General features: G+C 48.8%; 1 protein-coding gene across 6 annotated transcripts in view; it reads right to left on the reverse strand.

Moving 5' to 3' along the window:
- The window catches only part of TANGO6 (transport and golgi organization 6 homolog), a 48,514-nt gene that overhangs the window by 21,224 nt on the left and 9,430 nt on the right, over nt 1-17,860 (reverse strand). For 3 of the 6 annotated variants that reach the window (XM_053399875.1, XM_053399874.1, XM_053399877.1), the window contains exons 8-14: nt 15,820-15,932; nt 14,210-14,386; nt 11,770-11,896; nt 9,111-9,305; nt 7,255-7,392; nt 5,846-6,358; nt 4,790-4,847 (exon numbers count right to left, since the gene is read on the reverse strand). In XM_053399875.1, the coding sequence (XP_053255850.1) occupies nt 4,790-4,847; nt 5,846-6,358; nt 7,255-7,392; nt 9,111-9,305; nt 11,770-11,896; nt 14,210-14,386; nt 15,820-15,932 (1,321 nt within the window). Of the gene's footprint in view, nt 1-4,789; nt 4,848-5,843; nt 6,359-7,254; nt 7,393-9,110; nt 9,306-11,769; nt 11,897-14,209; nt 14,387-15,819; nt 15,933-17,860 lie in introns of all 6 variants that reach the window. The other 3 variants (XM_053399878.1, XM_053399879.1, XM_053399876.1) reach the window with 2 other exon arrangements.

The following is a 17,860-nucleotide window of genomic DNA, read 5'->3' on the forward strand; positions in this document are numbered from 1 at the left end:
ATAAATGCAATAAATAAATAAATGAGAGTTCACAGCCTGAAGAATCGTATATGATATAATTACCTGGACTAATTTAGAAAGGAAAAATAATGTATCCCCTTAGTCCAGGCCTCCTGGACCAAGCCAAAGTTTAGCCCTTAAAGCTTCTGTCTGAAAGGGCAAAAGGAAAGGCCATGGACGGGAGCTTGTTGCAGAAAAGGTTGGCATAGGAGGCAGCACTTCATCTTTACAACACACATGGGGATATTTCCACCTTAAGAGCTGAGGCTGGCACACGCCAGAGCTTGCCCAAGGCCTCCCCGGGAACAGGGCTCCAACCGCCAAGTTGCCCAAGCCCAAGGCCCAAACTGACAACAAAAAGCTGTGTGGGAAAACCCACATGAAAAAAAACGGAACAGGGAGCTCTAGGGCAGAGGGGAGCAGAATTCCTCTTTAAAGAGTTGGCTTGAAGAAGATGAGAAACCTCCTCCTCCTCCTCCAGGAACAGAACCATGGAGAGGAAAAAGGCTCCAAGGAGGCCATTTGAGGTAGCCCCTAAACTGGCTCAGCTGGAGCTGCCTATGGCTCTAGGGCACAGGTGGCCAACTTCCAACTCTGAGGCCTGATCTGCCGCCCCCCACCCCACCCTCAAGCTTCAAGCAATTTTTTCAGTCCCCAGCCAAAACCCCACCAACCTTGGCAGTGGGGTCAAAAGTGTGGGGAAGTGAAGCAGACACAGTGCTGGAACAGGCAATACTCTGTGCTCAGGAACAGATGCAAATTGCCCCCTCCTTGGTCACCACAACATTAACAGAGGGGGCAATAAGCCCCCTTCTGCTGATCCAGAAAGATTTTCATTTATGTAGGGCTGTAAGGTGGTGGTTTGTCCTGGATCCTAGGCAAGTCAATTGAACAACTGCATTTTTTGGCCTTTTTAGAGCTCAACAACTTTCAGGGTGTCCTGGTTTTTACTTTTTGAAATATGGCAACCCTAATTTATGTATTTGTTTAACATTTACAGTGCACCAAAGGATCTCGGGGTGGTATACATGGTTCTCCCCCTCCCCATGTTATCCTCACAACAACCCTGTAAGGTAGGTTAGGCTGAGAGACCGACTGATGCAAGGTTACCCAGCAAGCATCTCATGGCTGCATGGGGATCTGAACCCTGGTCTCCCAGCTTAGTCCAACACTCCAATCACTACAGATGGGGCAGGGAAGGCTGTGTGTACATGAGAGTGTGCAGCGTGGCTACACCCACCTCTGGCCCTCAGAGAGTGTGGCCAAGGGTGAATGTGGCCCTTGTGCCAAAAAAGGTTATGCTGGAAGTGAAATGATCCTGCCCCCTTTTTCAGTTGTTTAGGCTTGCTTTCTTCTGCAGCAGGTAAGGTGCGGCAGCGGGGAGGGGGGGTGTGCTTTCTCTGTGATACCATCCGCCAGGGAGTCTTGAGAATCACAGAGGACTCTGTCCCCCACTCTGGGTGCAGTAAACAGTGCTCTGGACACTTTAAAGCTCTAGGGGCTCAAAGCAGCGTAAAGCAAAATTCCGCTTCCAAGTTTATTTTTTAACTGTGGGTCCATCGCAAAATATCCAATACTGAATACATGCGAACCACACATTGTCAACAGCAGGTTCAAGGACCACATCCAAGGTACAATTACAATTTCTTCCTGTGGCTCAGACTGGCTGAAACCTGCCAATATCCTGGTTCTGTGCTTCCCCCCGCCTTTTCTTTTGAGAACAATCATGTTACTCATTTCCGGCTTGTAAAGCAATGGGCTAGTAAATCTGCAATGAGACAGCAATACTTTTATGTGGGGGGTGCGGGAGGGAAGACTGTGGGGCCTGGAGCATCTTTGGGGATGCCAAGCAGTGAGTCAGTGGCAGAGGCTACCTGGCCAAGACTGAAGTCTCTCCTGCCCTGCTTATTTTCAGCTGCTTGTCTAGCTGGAAATGGTAGGGAGATGTATGTTCTGGAATGGGGTGCATGTGTGTTGGCAGCCAGATGGTTCTTTGGGGGAAAGGGCAGCGGGTAAGATGTGACAGCTGCCCCACATCTTAGCCTCTCCCCTACATCATCGCAGCCCTTTTGAGGCAATGCCGACGTGACTCTCAAAGCTGAGCTTAGCACTTTGCTTCTGACTCAGCCCCCCTGGCAAAGTGGGAGGGTTCATCAAAGCCATCGCAAAGTTGCTAAACGTGCAAGGATCAATGCTTTCCATGTCACTGGTGGGAGTGGCAAGATGTCTTTCGCCTGCAGGGCACACATGAGCCCTTCACAGGCTCAAGCCAACACAAGTACAGGAAGGAAAAGGCAGGCCAAGGAGGTTCCCCCTTCAGCTCTTTGGCTGTTGCAGCCAGAAGAGCAGGTCCTCTTTATTCCCTCTCTCCCACCCTCTTCTACCTGACAGCAGTCTGAGCCAGGGGCTTCCTGCTGGGACTTCCCAGGTGCCCTATACAAACTGCATAGAAAAGGTGCAGCATGAACTTTGCAAGGGTTGAAGACTTCCTCCTCCTGAAGCAACTGGGAGATTTTTTTATCCATCCATCACCTTATTTATGGGTCTTCCTGCCCAACCCCACAGTACTTTAAATAAGTGTTTGTTACTCATCCTGAGCCCTTAGGATGTTACTGGGATAAAAATCTGAATTATTATGAATTGCACTGCACAATGAGGAAAGGGAGCTGGCTCGCACCCAAATACCTCCTTACACTTTGAGGGTGCCAAGGAATCCCGAGAAGAAACAGTGAAAAAATCCATCGGCCCAGAAAGCTGGTGGTGGATACTATTACTGTCCCACTTTCCTCGCCTCTGTCTCTATGAAAAAGAGGTGGGAGGCCTCTTTCAGCCTCCATTTAGCCCAAAATATATGCTACTCTGCAGTGAAGCTTTCAGGACAGTTTTCAAAAACAAGATAAAAAGCCCACAACACATAAATACATGGGAAGAGGAATCCCATACCCCTGTTATGCTAGACTGCAAGAGGAGTTTGGCTCTTGGATCAGGTTAAAGGCCTATATAGTCAGGTATCCTGTTCTCATAGCAGCCAACTAGATGCTTTTGATGAAGTCCGCAAGCAAGCAAGCCTGACTGCAACAACTCTCCCTGCTTGTGATTCCCCGCAACTGGTATTCAGAGGCAGACTGCCTTCAACACTGGAGGTAAAACACAGCCATCAGGATTACATGGCTACACCAGGACTGGAGGTATGGTGCAAGTGTGCTCCTTCCCTGCACTGCCCCTGGCTCAGACCAGCAGAATGGCCAAATTGGGGTGATGTTCTGAGAAAGTTCTCTCTCTGGTTGCCATCTGCCTTAACAGGGCAACTGGTGAAGAGCCACTGAAGTTTGACTATACCAAGGCAAAAAGGTGGACTCCTTTTGCTCCAAGAAACCACAGCATCTCAGACCTCCCTGTGTGGCAATCTTGAGTTCAGCCTAGAATGTTCCTCTTTCCTTCTGCACTATCTGTACACAGCAGCTGATTAATTATGGACCCGGAGACAAACACAACATTCATCCAGCGCCCTGCTACCACTGCCAACACACAAGTATAGGGGCTACCTTGGAACGACTCCTCCAGGACACACTGTACAAAGGGATGAAGTAACAGGGAACACAATTCTGTTGAATACAGGATGCCACAGTGCTCGTTTCCTAAGAAGACAGCCAGGGACACTGGCTACCAGCTCAATATTTGCATAGCATATCTGCCTGGCTTATACCAGATCACCTTGCTATTCTTCAGAAGGAAGCTAGTGAGAGATTGCTTTGTTCAAGGAATTAGTGGTGGCTTCTTCCAAAAGGAGGAGAGCAGAGATGCTGCCAATGGACAGGAGAGGAAGTGAGAGTTGATCGGAAGGACGATGTCCAAGCAAATTGCACAGACCAGTATAACTGGCAATGAGACCAGGCCAATTCCAGTTTTCAGATGACCAAGAAGAATTCAGGGAAGAGCTGTGGCTCTGTGGTAGGGCACTTGCTTTGCATGTGCAAGGTTCCAGGTTCAATCCCCACATTTCCAGGTGGGGCTGGAAAGGAACAACTCCCTGCCTGAAGCCCTGGAGGGCTGCTGCCAGTCACTGTAAAGGCAATCCTTGGCTAGGTGACCCAATGGACTGACTCAGCATAAGACTATGTACCTGATGTCAGCTGATGCTCTACTGTGCTCACATGCCCAGCATCTTCATGCTTAGTACCTTTCCAGAGAAACACTTAACTGTCTCCCAGCCACTTCTGGAGAACAAATGCCTCCTTCACCTGGGATAAGGAAAACAGCATTTGCTCAGCAGAGCCACTGAGCCGTGAAGCAGCATTTGAATTACTAGAGAGTCTGGGGTGTGAGGATACACACTTTTCTTTTATGTCAGCAACTTTAGCTGATTTTTAAAAACGTAACCCAGTGGACAGGGCTAAAACTGGAGGGAATCAGGTTGTGGGGCTTCTTGATTTTATTAATGGCCACCCCTCACTCCTCTTCTTCCAGTAAATTGAGTAGTGTTGTGAAACTCCACATCTCAACACACAAAATTCAAAAGTGGAAGCTGGGCAGAAGCAACCTCTCAAACACCTCCCATTCCTAGGAGTGAGGGTGGGAGATCTTAGTGCCCCTAAACTAGAGAGGCTTTCGGCTTGATCCAGCCAGGTGATCTGTCCTTTTTTTTAAATTCATGTCCAAGCAGCACAACTTTCCACAGACAAGGAGCTTGGTGTTGGCCGCTACATAATTAGTCTGGCTAGACAGCAAAAAGCTTCTATTTTCATTCTCAGCAGAACTCAACACAAACAGCCAGATTCTGCCTGCTTACCTTGGATAGCAGAAAGATAAACAAAGGAATCCTCATGCTCCAAATTTTCCAAAAAAACCTGGAAGGATAAAGTCCAAGAATCACCCAACTTGCATTCAAGTAGGATAGTCTTCACAGCCTCAGTGCTGATGCCTTCCCAACAGAAGACAGTATCTCCTACATCCCTCATGTCACACACACAGTTTTTGCGACAGTTTTTGCTAACTGAAAACAGTCTGTGGTATAGCATCTGCTTTGCAGAAGGTGTCCCCAGGTTGTATCCCTAGTGGCATCTCCAAGTATTGCAGGGAGAGACCCCCAGCCTAAAACTGTGAGATGGACCAAGGGTCTGCCTTGTATAAGGTGGCTTCCTATGTCAGCTGAACTGGCAATTGACGTCTAAGCAGGGAAGAAGGAATCCTGGAGGTTTTTGGAACCCATCATGGATTTGACTGTTTTGACAGAGGGAAGGGTCAGATGCCCATGGTTAGAACTGGCTTCCTCAACCAATGGGAGAGAGGTGTCTCAGCCAGCATGTGGATGATGCCCCACCATACCAGCCTGTGTTAACTCAAGCTAGAAGTACTCCTGGCATGATGTACCAAAGGAAGAAAAGAGAGGGTCACACCCCACCAAATAGGAGAAGGGTCTCCCTCCCTCATCTGTGGGAGAGCAAATGCTAGTGACTTAGAAATTCAACTTCCACATTACCCTCCCCGTGAAAAAAGGCATGCAGGTATCTAGAAGTGGTTACAATAGCTTTTGCCAACCCAGTGCCCACTAGATTTGGACCACAACTCCCATCAGACCCAGCCAGAACAGCTGAGCTTGCTAGGCCTGATGGGAACTGTAGTCCAAAACATCTGGCACACAGCAGGTTGGCACAGGTCAGGTTTACTTAAACCACCAGCAACAGCCTTGCCTGTGCCAGGGTTTCAAAGTGAGTTCTTCCATGCAGGAACACCCTTAGTTAGACAGGCCATCACTAAAGGCAGTATAAAAGCAATGAAGGCGCGCACGCACTGCAGCCTCGTGGGTGTTCTCAGAGGGCTGACAAAGTGTACTCTGAGTGTCTACCTTCAGCAGCTTCTCTTGAATCTTCAGGGCTTCAGAGTCCCTCTGCTCTATCAAGCGGGAAAGACTACGCAAGGCAGCTGCTTGTGCTGGAATGTCTGGGTCATAAACTGATAAGAGAAGTTCTTGCAGGTCCTGAGATCCACAGCCTGGCTCTGCAACAGATTCCCCAGTCAGAGGCCCTCTTGGCGGGTTGGAAATGGGGTCTGTGCCCGAGCTGCTCTCCATGTGGTCCTGTGGCAGAGCCGCCTCGGGCTTGGAGGTCTCTCTAGGGGGCCTTTTGGTGAGGCCTTGTCTTACGGGAGCTCTTGGTTTGACTGCCACTCCTGCATCACTCTTGCCCAGGGTACTTTGCGCAGCAGAGTTGACTGTCTCCGTGGAAAAAGCTCCGTGGGTGCAGATGGTGATACGCAAGTCAGCAGCAAGCTCCTGGATGACAGGCTCTGGATGAACGTGGGAGAGATCCTCCAGCAGGGGCACCAGCCCCTTCAGGGAAGCAAAGTCGGCCGGTTTCAGCTGCAGAGAGATCATCAAGCATGTTAGTCCAGCCACAAAGAAAGACGGAATCAGGGCTTCTCCTGAGAACTTTCCCCAGGGCTGAAGGGAGGCTGTGTCAGGGGAAGGAACTGTAGGAAGGAAGCCTTTGCTGTGGTTACCGTTATGGGTGTATATGAAGGATCTGGCAGGGGAGATAAGATCATGCCCCAAGCCTACAGGTGCAAAGAGCGGATGGGGTGGGAAAGGAGCCGCTTTCTGGGACTCGTGCTAAGGGCCTTGGGGAACATCTCAGGTGGTGGATTGCAAAGTAGCTGAAGAGCAAGCCGGGATGGGCAGAATTCACAGTACATATGCTGGAAACTGTCCACTTGAAATCTGGACAACCCACTGCTGCACCCAGCATTGTTACCACACCAAGAACCATCTGCCCCCCCCCAACAACTTATTTTTAAGCAGCTTCTTAATGTGGCATTATTATAGTAGTATGTAGATTTCTGCAATTTGCCTTGTGTGTTAACCAGAGTGGAGGAAAATTATGTAAATAAGATCATCTTCATCACTCAAGCGTTTTCTGGAAACCACATCCGACTTCAGCAAGAGGTGGTGCAAGTTTTGCTAGGGCCAGTGTGGAAAAAAAAGGCTATGGGAGAGGAAAGAATAAATTGATGTCTAGGACCAGACCCACCAGGCAGCGACTTTTAAAACTTCCACTGTCATCTAGCAACAACCATTCCATCAGGATATGACAGAGGGACCCAGGGCCTGGCTCCACTGGCTCAGCTAGCCATCTTTAGGTCTTTCCATTGCAGTCATCTTTATGCTACACATACGATGGTCTCTCTGTCACAGGGATGAGAGCAGGGGCACAAGAGCGAACCAGCCCTGATCCCCCCCTGACTGCCCCACAGTCTCACCTGCACTGCCCCTCCTAGTATGGCAGCTACCAGTCCCATAGCCATACTCAGTGTCTGGGCCTCCACAGTGCTACCCCCTGAGCTGCAAGTGAGACTTGCACAAGCCCGCTGCAGAGTTGTTGCCACGAATTCCACAATCTAGAGAGAGAGAAGCAAAGGGAGATTATCATGTCATTCGGCTGAAAGACTGCCAAGACCTCAAAGACACACTGTACATCTATCTCAACAAACTCTCCAGAGTGTAACCAGAAGCTTGTTTATACAATCAAAATTAAGGACTCTTATCCTGAGGTTATTACTCAGAGGATTCTGGGGGCATTTCAGCTACACTCCATCACTGACAACCTCAGGCCACTTCACAGGCCACTGGGTTTCCGCAAGGAACTGCAATGTCAACATTGGACCAGAAATTCTCCTTCTGCTGCTATCTGCCTGGATTTGCCCCTTGACTATGGAAACAGTACCAGCAGTTTGGGTCTATCTTAATAAAGGTATTGCCTATCTGTGGGTTTTGAAACCATGTGTAGTAACGACTTGGAACCTCAGAGAGTGGGTTTAAAGTGCAGCAATGTAGGACTCTCTAGACATGCAAACAGCCATGTAGCAGAATGCAACTCACAAGGGCTTATTGTCAGGGATGGGGAACTTGTGACCCTCCACATGCTGTTGGACTACAACCCCCCTCCCCCATCATCTGTGACCATTGGCCATGCTGGTTGGTGCTGCTAGATCAATAATCTAGGAAGCTGCTTTATGCCAAGTCAGACCAATGGTCCATTTAGCCCAGTACTGTCTACACAGACTGCCAGGGGTTCTCCAGGATTCCAGACTGGGTACATTCTCATCCCTATCTGGAAACATTGGGGATCAAAACCACGTTCTTCTTCCATTGAGCTATGTCCCTTCCCAGCAGCTACCCAGATGCTTCTGGGAAGCCTTCAAGCAAGGTGCGAGGGCCATGGTTGTCCATCATTGTATGCACCTCTGAACATGAACCTAGGCAGCCCTCTGGCAGGGAAGTCAAGGTCCCCTTGAATTTATCTACCCTAAATAAAATAAAACCCTCAGGGAGCCAAGAGATCTCCCCTCTCTTTCTTAGGGCGGCAGCATGGCAAATTACTGTTAGTATTGGTTCCCTTTGGGCATTGCACCCATCTCTTTTTCTGATCTCAGAACAGGCAATTTTAAGCCCGGGCCCAAGCAAATTCTCCCTGCCAGGTGTGTCTGGTACCAGGTGTATCTGGAAGGCAAAGAGGGAGGTGGCGGAGGGGAGTTTAGTAACTAAATCCATTAACCAGCCGCCTCCTGGGGAAAACAAACTCCTTTGGGTTTCCTTGACACGCTTGTCTTTTCAACAAACTGCCTAATTATCCACGTAAAAGACAAAGGGAGGGAGGAAGATTAGGTTTTGTGCACTCAACAAGTCTGTTTTTGTGGAAGACTATTGGATACTTTTGTTCTTTCTAGGTCTCAGAAGAAAACTTTGCACTCAAAGCAGCTTCTCTCACTTGACAGTTTTGCTTTCCCCCACCCCACCTGCCACCACCAAATCTGACAACCAGGCATTTTGAGCAACCTCCTCAGCTTTCCAAGGCTTGAAATTAACACAGCCCTTCCCCCACCCCTTTCTGCTGGCCACCTAGCCTAGTGAAACTGGTGCAGCACCTAAGGAAGGGGGAGGAGAGTCTGCTTCCGCTGTGACCACCCAGGCTGCTCCCAAGAATCACTTAGCCTGGGGTCTCAAAAAAACCTCTGCTGGCCCTGAAGTCACCACCAATGGGTGACGTGGCAAACTCCCCTCCCAATCGTAGACTTCTTGTCCAATTGCAGCTCGGGAGACCACAGCCTCAACGAACCTGTGAGATGTCTGTGAACAGCGCATCAGAGACCCTCTCGCACATCATGCCAACCAACTGCAGCACCTGCAGCTGTCTCTCCTGCTGCTCAAGGCCAGGGCTGCAGCACTGCTCCAGGTCCAGAGGGCTGTTGCAGGAGGAGAGTGGGGCAGAATCCATTTTGTAAGCACCCTGTCCAGCCATGCGTGTCAGCTCCTGTCAGAGGGAGGGGGGCAGAATGGAAGAAGAAAAAAACCCCAGGCATTTAATCAGAGGAATGCACATAGGAAAAGGCACATATATATTGCTTTGGCATGTTAGTGCACTTTGGCCAGCACATTGCTGGTCAATGGGAAAGGATGAGATCTACAAGGAAGCAGAGGCTTAATTTGTTCTATGAAGACAACTTTCTGCTTTTTCTTAGGTAGACAAGTTGCTTTGGGAAGAAATTTCTGAGACATATATACATGCACATATGAAAATGACAGCAGCATGCGTGGTTGGGATTCTTCATCTGTGGCAAAAAGCTAACCAACAAATCCCTTGCTTCATCCCCACAGACACATCACAGTTCATTGAAAGATATTGCAGAAAAGGCCTTAGGAACCTTATACTGAGTCAGACCATCTAGCTCAGTATTGTCTACACTTACTGACATTGTTTCTCCAGTTGCAGACTGCGGTCTTTTCTAGCCCTACCTGGAGATGCCAGGAAATGAGCCTAAGACCTTCTGCATGCAAAGCAGGTGCTCTGCCACTGAGCCACAGCCCTTCCTTGTGCCTTGCAGAGGCAGGAACAGGTCTAGGACACAGACAGCAGCTGAGGCAGCAGCTTTAGGGATGATTCTAAGCTATTTACCTCCATTTTTACATGCTATTTATAGAGCAGTGGGGCATACTATGAATTATTAAGTAAATATTGTTGAATAGTAAACACAGAGAACAAGTAGAGGAGGGCTGGATGGACACCCACCCACAAACAGGAAGCCCCCTCCCCCCTGGAGAGGGATTATATCCATAGCTGTGAAACCCACAATTACACTTCAAAGATTCTCCTGTTGTCAAAACAGCCCCAGAAGGAACAGCAGTTAACCCTTTCCCACATTGACATCCGCTGTGCAGGAGGCAGACACAAAAAACCCTGCCATTAGCATCCATCTGTAACACTGCAATATTTCCAGTTACAGATAGGTAGCTGTGTTGGTCTGTCATAGTCAAAACAAAAAAAATTTTTCCCTTCCAGTAGCACCTTAAAGACCAACTAAGTTAGTTCTTGGTATGAGCTTTCGTGTGCATGCACACTTCTTCAGAAATATTTGTACCAGCAAAACTTCACTGTAAGGAGTATGCACATACTTTAATCAGCTGCTTTCACTCAAAAGGGGCTCCAGCGAATTTCCAGAGCATCTTTCTTCCCAACTATATGCCCCACACAAAATGACTAGAGCCATTCCTTGCTTTTTTGCATTTCAAAAGAACTGCACAATAAAGGAAGTTCACAACTTTCAACAAACAGGCCAAACCTCACATGCTTTGCATCTCCATCACTGACTCATCACTCACCAAAGACTGCCTCTCACAGAGCTGATGCCTGACTGTCTAGTTGCATCATTTTGCCTCTTGCATCCCTGAAAGTACCTTTGAAGGGTTGGTGTTGGAGTGGGAGAACAATCACTCTGCATTAGTTAAACAGAGACTTGAGGAGGAGTTGAGGAACCCACTTTAAGTTAAAGGGGTTGTTTTCTTTTTTGCAAAGTTCTTAGTTTCTTCTCCAATGTTGCCTGCCTAAGGGTGGGGGGTGTCCCTTAAAACCACAGAAAGGGTTAATAGTAGCTCAGTGGTGGAGCATCTGCTTTAATGCAGAAGGTTCCAGGCATCTCCAGTCCCTGGCATCTCCAGGTAGGACTGGGAGAAACTTCCTGCTTGAAACCCTGAAGAACTGCTATCCATTAGTGTAGCCCAGATGTTTTCAACCTTTTTGGGTCCACGGCTCCCTTGACCATCTACATTCTTTCTGTGGCACCCCTGTGGGGCTCAGGAGCCCAGTTATGTCACCTCTTGCCTGTAGAACTGGCAGCCCTCACTACTTTTCGAACACCCTCCCTTGTGGAGTGTTCCCTCAACCTTCTCTCTTCTCCCTTCTCCTTGGGAGTCCTCTGGGCTGCCACCCCTGGTCTCTGAGCAGTCCCTTGTGCCCCAAAGAGAGGTGCCTCCTCACACTACCCCACAGGGGCCTGGGAAGCACCCCCTGGCCAGCCCCAGAGGCATTATTCGCCTGGGGAGCTTATAGCCAGGGCTGCTGCAACAAGCAGCTGTGCAAGCCTTTGGGAGCCACAGATGTGAGAGGACATCAGAGGAGGGAGGGAAGGAAAGAGGCACAGAGGCCAGTATTGCCCACAGCACCCCTGACCATCATTCAAGGCATCCCAGGGTGCCATGCACACTGGTTGAAAACCAGTGTAGCCACTACTGGGCTAGATGGGCCAGTAGTCTGGCTGGGTATAAGGAAGCTTCCTATGTCCCTATGTTCAAGCAGAGAAGGATCTTTCCCACCACCTGTGGTTACCTGATATATTTTTTTAACCTGGAAGAAAGACTCCTGCACCTCCTGCAAATACATTATTAAACAGCCAGAAGCAACTGCCAAGATGAAGCAGGCCAGATGCCAGAAGCCCCCCTACCTTTAGGCAACAGAGGAAGAAGTCTCCGGCTAAGCCACTGCTCTGGCAGCGAGAGAGCAGCTCCACAAGCTGCTCCAGCTGCCATTGCTCAAAGGACACCTTCTGGTAGAGAGCCTCATCTTCATCGCTGTGAAACAAAAGGCAAAAGTTTCACAAAGGGGAGCCACAGCTTTCCTGGCAGCAACTCTGAGCATCTTACATTCCTCTTCCATCCTTCTGCAAGTGACCTCAGGCCAGCTCCTTAACAGAGGGAGGATCTTTTGAGCCACCAAGAGCAGGCAGCTGTGTTGCTAATCAACAATCTTAAGAAGCACTTGAACAGCTGATTTGAGAGGGTAGTCACCCAAAAGAATGCCTGTTCTCCCTCACTGTGTGCAGGAAGATCACAGGCCTGTTGACAGCAATGCTCTGCAGCAATGCTCTAACAGCATGCCATGTGAGCTACTTACTGGGAGAGGTTTTCCACTCCCCACACTCCCCGCTACCTTGGTTAACAGGATTAAGTTTTGTGCTTTGACTAGCACAAGATGCCCAAGTTTCCTCAGATAAATTTGTGGGGCTAAATATACGAACATTGGTTTTTGCTGCCAGGTGTTTTTTGTTTTTGGTGGTATTGGCCACCCTGCAAGATGTATGAACAGCTATCTTCAGTTGGCAGGTAGGGGTGTCAGGAGTGGGGAGGACAAATGTGAACTGGACACCAAATGGCTAAGAAATATAAAAAGTCCAGTCTGTGACAATTATGTGCAAAGTGAAGTTACCATTCATTACACCAGTAATTGGTGAAAACACCACCACCATAACATTATGAAGTTAATTGGCACCTTCAGCGAGACAGGAAACCACCAGGTAACACAGGAATGGTTGCAAAAAGACAAAACAAAAATAACCCCAGGTTATAAAACACGGCGCCCATACACGGGCTTGTGAGTGGGAAAATCTGACATTGAAATTGGTTGAAAAAGAAGGGGAAAGGGGGGAGCTTGCACTGCACACTTGGGAGGCCAGAGTGCACCTTCGCCCTCTGATTCTCAAGGGTTTGATTCAGGGTGCTGTGGGAGCCAGAGTGGGCCCCTTCAGCTCAGTCACATTTGCTGGGGTGAGGTAAGGGAGCAACTTTGACATTCTGTTCTCAGCACAGAGCAGCAATAGAGATCTGTAAATGTCTCCCCCCACCCACCTGAGTAGCACTGCTGCACTGAGTAGCAGCATGGCCAAGTGATAAACTAGACTCCAAAAACAGGGTTCCCCTTCTCTCCTGTTAGGGTTGCCATATATCCTCTTTTTCCAGGACACACCCTCTTTTTCACGGGTAGTGTCATAGCAATCCATAGTTAAAAGTAGAAGTTGGCAAATGTGTCCTCTTTTTTGCTCTTCAAAATATGGCAACCCTACCTGTAGCCTGCCATTAGCATACTGGGAGTGTTTACCATCTGTGCATGCAGCAGTCATTGGGGGTTCTTGGGCTTAGAATTTGAGCTTTCGCTTCTGTTCATTTGCTTACTCCTCAGAGCCAGCCTTCCCCACAGCCCCTGCAGCTGACCACTTTGTGGTTTTCAGTTTCAGTTACATGAGCCTCTGGCAAGGAGAACTTTGGAAGTCCAAGATAAGGCCCACAAGAGCTCCAGATTCCCTTCTCTTTCCACTTTGATGAGTCTTCCATTTCCTTCCAGCACATCACTCCCCAGTGCTTGGGGCTTCACACTGTTTCATCATTTCGTCATTACATTAGCACTTATTCACACAGAAATGAGAACATCAGAAGAGCTTAGCTACTGAATCAGGCCAAAGGGGGCCATCTGGTCCAGTACCTGGTTCTTACAGGGCCAACCAAATGCCTCAGTGGAAGCCCAAAAGCAGGACCTGAGCACAGCAGCACTTGTGCCACTTGTGATTCCCAGCAATTGGTAATTCAGAAGCAGACTGTTTCTAAAAGCAGAGGGAGAACGTAGCCACTGTTAGCCCTATCCCTTTGCGACCCTTCTGCAAATTGGCATGCGCATACTGTACACACAACTGCTCTTAAGGACACATAAGTGAAGCAACACCTCCATACGTCCTGTTACTTGCTCAAAGAGCCAGACAGAAGCACTCACTCCACTTCACAGTCTGCAACCACTTATACATGAATGCAAGTGACACGAGTCTGCCCAGCCTCAAGAAAAGCTGTGGCCCTCTTCCCCCAGCATGCCACCTGTGCCAACGAGCCTGAAGCTTCACAAGCACCTTATCTGAAAGATTCACATTTCCAGAAAGGTATTTTGAGGTGGTGGAGCTTGCTGTGCCCACTTCCAGAGAAGACATAGGACAGGCAACCCTGGAAATCAGACAGCCACAAGGCTCCATCTCCTCTGCTTTGAGAAGACCACCCCAGAACAAGCTCAGCCACAACATCAGCCTGCAGCCACACAGGACTGGAAAGCCACATGCAGTTTCTCACCTGATAGTCTCTTTGATGGTGACTACAGCGCCCCCTTCACTGCCTGCCTGAAACTGACAGAACGGATGGAGCAGGTGGGTGGCTCCTCCAAGCCTTGCAAATCCTTCCAGGACGGATAGTGCAATTTGCCTCTTGCATTTCTCCAAGAACCATAACAGGATCTCTTGGCATGGCGTGCTACAAGGAAGGAGATGTGGAAATGAGTGACTGCCAAGCAGTCCAAGGGAGAACAAGCATGTGCCAATCTGAACCTGGCAGGGTTGAAGAGAAAGGGCAGGTGAACCTGGAAGTGTCCTAGAGGCTCCAAATCAGGCAGTAGACTTCTCCATTGCTAGAATGGGATAGACCAGAGGCGTCTTCCCTCACTGCTCTAAACTGCTGCATCTAGGCAGCATCAGGGAATCCCAGACGTTAAAGGAAGCTGATTTAGTCCATACCTTTCCTTAACATGAGGCCCATGTATCTCAGGAGAAGGGATCCTCAGGCCTGGGGGTTGAATGCAGCTCTCCAGGCCTATGTATCTGACCCTCAATACTCTCCCTAGGCCCCCTCTCACTGGTCATTTCACATAGGCCAGGCATGTTTTTGCCTTGCTGGAATGTGTCTTTAAATTCTGATAATGCCTCCTGCTTGCCAAGATAGAGGATAGAGAAGATTGTGCAAGTATGTGCAGAAACTAACCTACTGTACAAAAGTAAAATTTACATTCATTGCTCCACACACTTTTGCCTTTGGTCATGCCCACCACTGGCCTGTGGAAGATTCCCCAAAGGGAACACAACCCTTGGGCAGGAGGAGGTTCTCCACCACTGCTGTACCCCTTGCAAGAGCTCCCTAAGCATTTGCCCTTGCACCATTAAGAAGTGCTGGGCTCATCAAGCACGTTCCGAGCTGCAGCTGCCAACATTTAAATCCCATTTCCTGGACAAGTCCTGAAGATGCCTCTCTCTCATGAGAAGCAGCATCCAACTCCCTCAGATATGATCTGCCTAACTGCATCCCCAGCTTATATCAGCCTCAACTCCTTAGAGCAGGAAGTCTGGTCTCCAGGTACTGCTGTGCAGCACAAAACACTGCCTTGTTGTCTGTGAATAGAAAGCAAGCCACACATACACACACAAAGCAGCAGCAGTATCATCATCATCACCATCAACTTTATTGCACTAGCCAAAGGCCATGGCATCATTCACAAAGGAAACAAAAAGAAAAGCAACAATAACCATAAAAACCTTAAAAACATCAGGCACTGCAGACACAATAAACCATGATCACGTCTCCTAAGAATTATATTGTTGCATACGATAGACTATCAAGGAGTTCTCAGGTAGAATGTGCCAGCTTACCGTAAATGTCCGAATCAACTTTGCAATTGACCGCTATTTTATCTAGTTCTTTTCTCCTGATCTTCTTAGCTGCCAACGCATATAGTGCTACTTTATAAGTGACGAAGTCACAGCAGCATCAGTAAGAGAGAGTCATCTGCCTGTCTTTCATGTCCTTGAAACTGCCCCCATAAGAGGGATGTTTCTCCCAAGATGCAGTGGGAGAAATTTTTTTGAAATCAGATGGTCTTTGACTGCAGAGCCCTTCCTCTGAGCCACACACCTTACCGTAAGAAAGACACGTTCTGCTTCGTAAAACACCAGAGGGAGAAGATGGTTCCTAGCACAGGCTGCAAGGAGTCCAATAGGAAAGCTGTGGGTTCATTGCCAACCACGTACACCTGAGACAAGAGAGGAAGCACCATGGAATGAGTGGATGGAGAGAGACAGGAAGCACATGCCTGCTTTGCCTGTGGACTATGACTCACAGAAACACAGAACAAGGCTGGGCACAAAAATTGCCATCACCTTGAGAGGCACTGCTCTCTGCAATAACCCTTGAGAAATGAACATAAAGGTTATAGATATAGAAATGGGCTTGGAAGTGCATGGGCAATGAGAGCTAGCAGAGGTGTGATAAACCTGGACAAGCTAGGACCTATGCAGATTTCCATAACTGAAAGCTCATTTCTTTGCTCAGAATTCTGATGTATTTATCTAGAGCCGTACCTTGGAAGTCGAATGGATCAGTTCCGGAAGTCTGTTTGACTTCCAAAACATTCAAAAACCAAATCGCGGCTTCTGATTGGCTGCAGTAAGTGCCTGCAGCTAATCAGAAGCTGCGGAAGCCCTGTTGGACATTCAGGTTCCCAAAAAATGTTCGTAAACCAGAACAATCACTTCCAGGTTTGCGGCGTTCGGGAGCCAAAACATTTGAGTTCCAGGGCATTCGGGATCCAAGGTACGACTGTATTTGTGACGGTCTTGGGTAAAGGTGTCAGACTGCTCTGAGACTCTTTTTAGAACTACCATGGCCTGAAGGAAAGGCTGGGAACATCAGTGGCTGCCATCACCCCAACCACTAGCCATGCTGGCTGCTGGGAACTGGGAGTCCTACAACATCTAGAGGGCTACTGGTTAGTCACATTGTCTTAGACCTTCATGGTATCCCTGGTCCCAGCACGCACATGCACGTGCAGACACAAAAGCACCTCTGTGAGAAAGAGATTTCCTTTATAAAATATGGCCTATTATTTCCGCCTGAGCTAATCCCCCGTGGAGCCACTCATCCTCAATGAGCATTATTTGTACTCGCTGCTTTCCTGCTAAAGTCCTGAGATGAGTTTCCCACTCTAGCATCAGATGACACTTGGGAGGCAAAGCCCCAGAAACACCTTCAAGCTCCAATCTGCCATCTTAATCTCCCCTCTGTCAGGGCTCTAGCACTCTGCCATTAGCAATGGATCCACCCTGTGCTCCCAGGCATTTTCAGAAGGAACAGCGGCCACCGTGCGGCCTCTGGGACCCGTTCCTGCCTGCCGGCTCATTATAACAGATCATTACTGCCCAAGACGCTGTCGAGCAATCACAGTATTTAAGAGCTCAGACTGCCAAGGTGTCTGCCAAAGATCTCAGTGCTGCTGGCTTGTGGCTTGGCTGCCTGACGCATGGGATTGTGCTGCTCAAAATGTTGGAATCTGACCAAGGCAAAGCAAGCTGACCTCCAAAGAAAGAGAAAGATTGCTTTACCTGTTGTGTCCACAACTGGCTAACCTGGATAAAGCTGAAAGGCCATGCTGTTCCTCTTAAAAAGGACAAACTTCATCCAAGGCGGATCTAGGGGAACGCAACTGGTTCAGTCGCACTGGGCACTGAGCTTTTGGGGAGCCTCAGCAATGATGTCCAATTGAAGGCAAGAGGCCACCAAGGTCTACCACTGACTGCATCTATCCATTTCATCAAGACTGAGGGGTTTCTAAGCCCCTCTTCAAGAGCTGGAAATCAGGAGCTTGGGGGGGAGACCCTCATCCTGCAGCATCGGCTGCAACATGGGCTTTAAAAGACAGGCAGACAGGCACTGGACCCACCGGGCACTGAGAAGGCAAAGGGGCTCCAGTTACCTTCCTCCAGTGATCTCTGCTGATTTCCCCTGCCCAGGCCGGAGTGTGCAGAGCCACAAGGCAGTACAGCCGCTATTCGTTCCAGTGATTTCTGCTTGCTTGGCAAGCCACTCGGTCAGATCCCTATCCATCTACTTTAGACTGCTGATTGTCCCATGCAGAAATTGCAGATTCTGATGCAGGCTTGCCAGTTATTATATTGCTTGGCA

This window comes from Podarcis raffonei, chromosome 8 (assembly GCF_027172205.1).
Source record: "Podarcis raffonei isolate rPodRaf1 chromosome 8, rPodRaf1.pri, whole genome shotgun sequence".
NCBI lineage: Eukaryota > Metazoa > Chordata > Lepidosauria > Squamata > Lacertidae > Podarcis > Podarcis raffonei.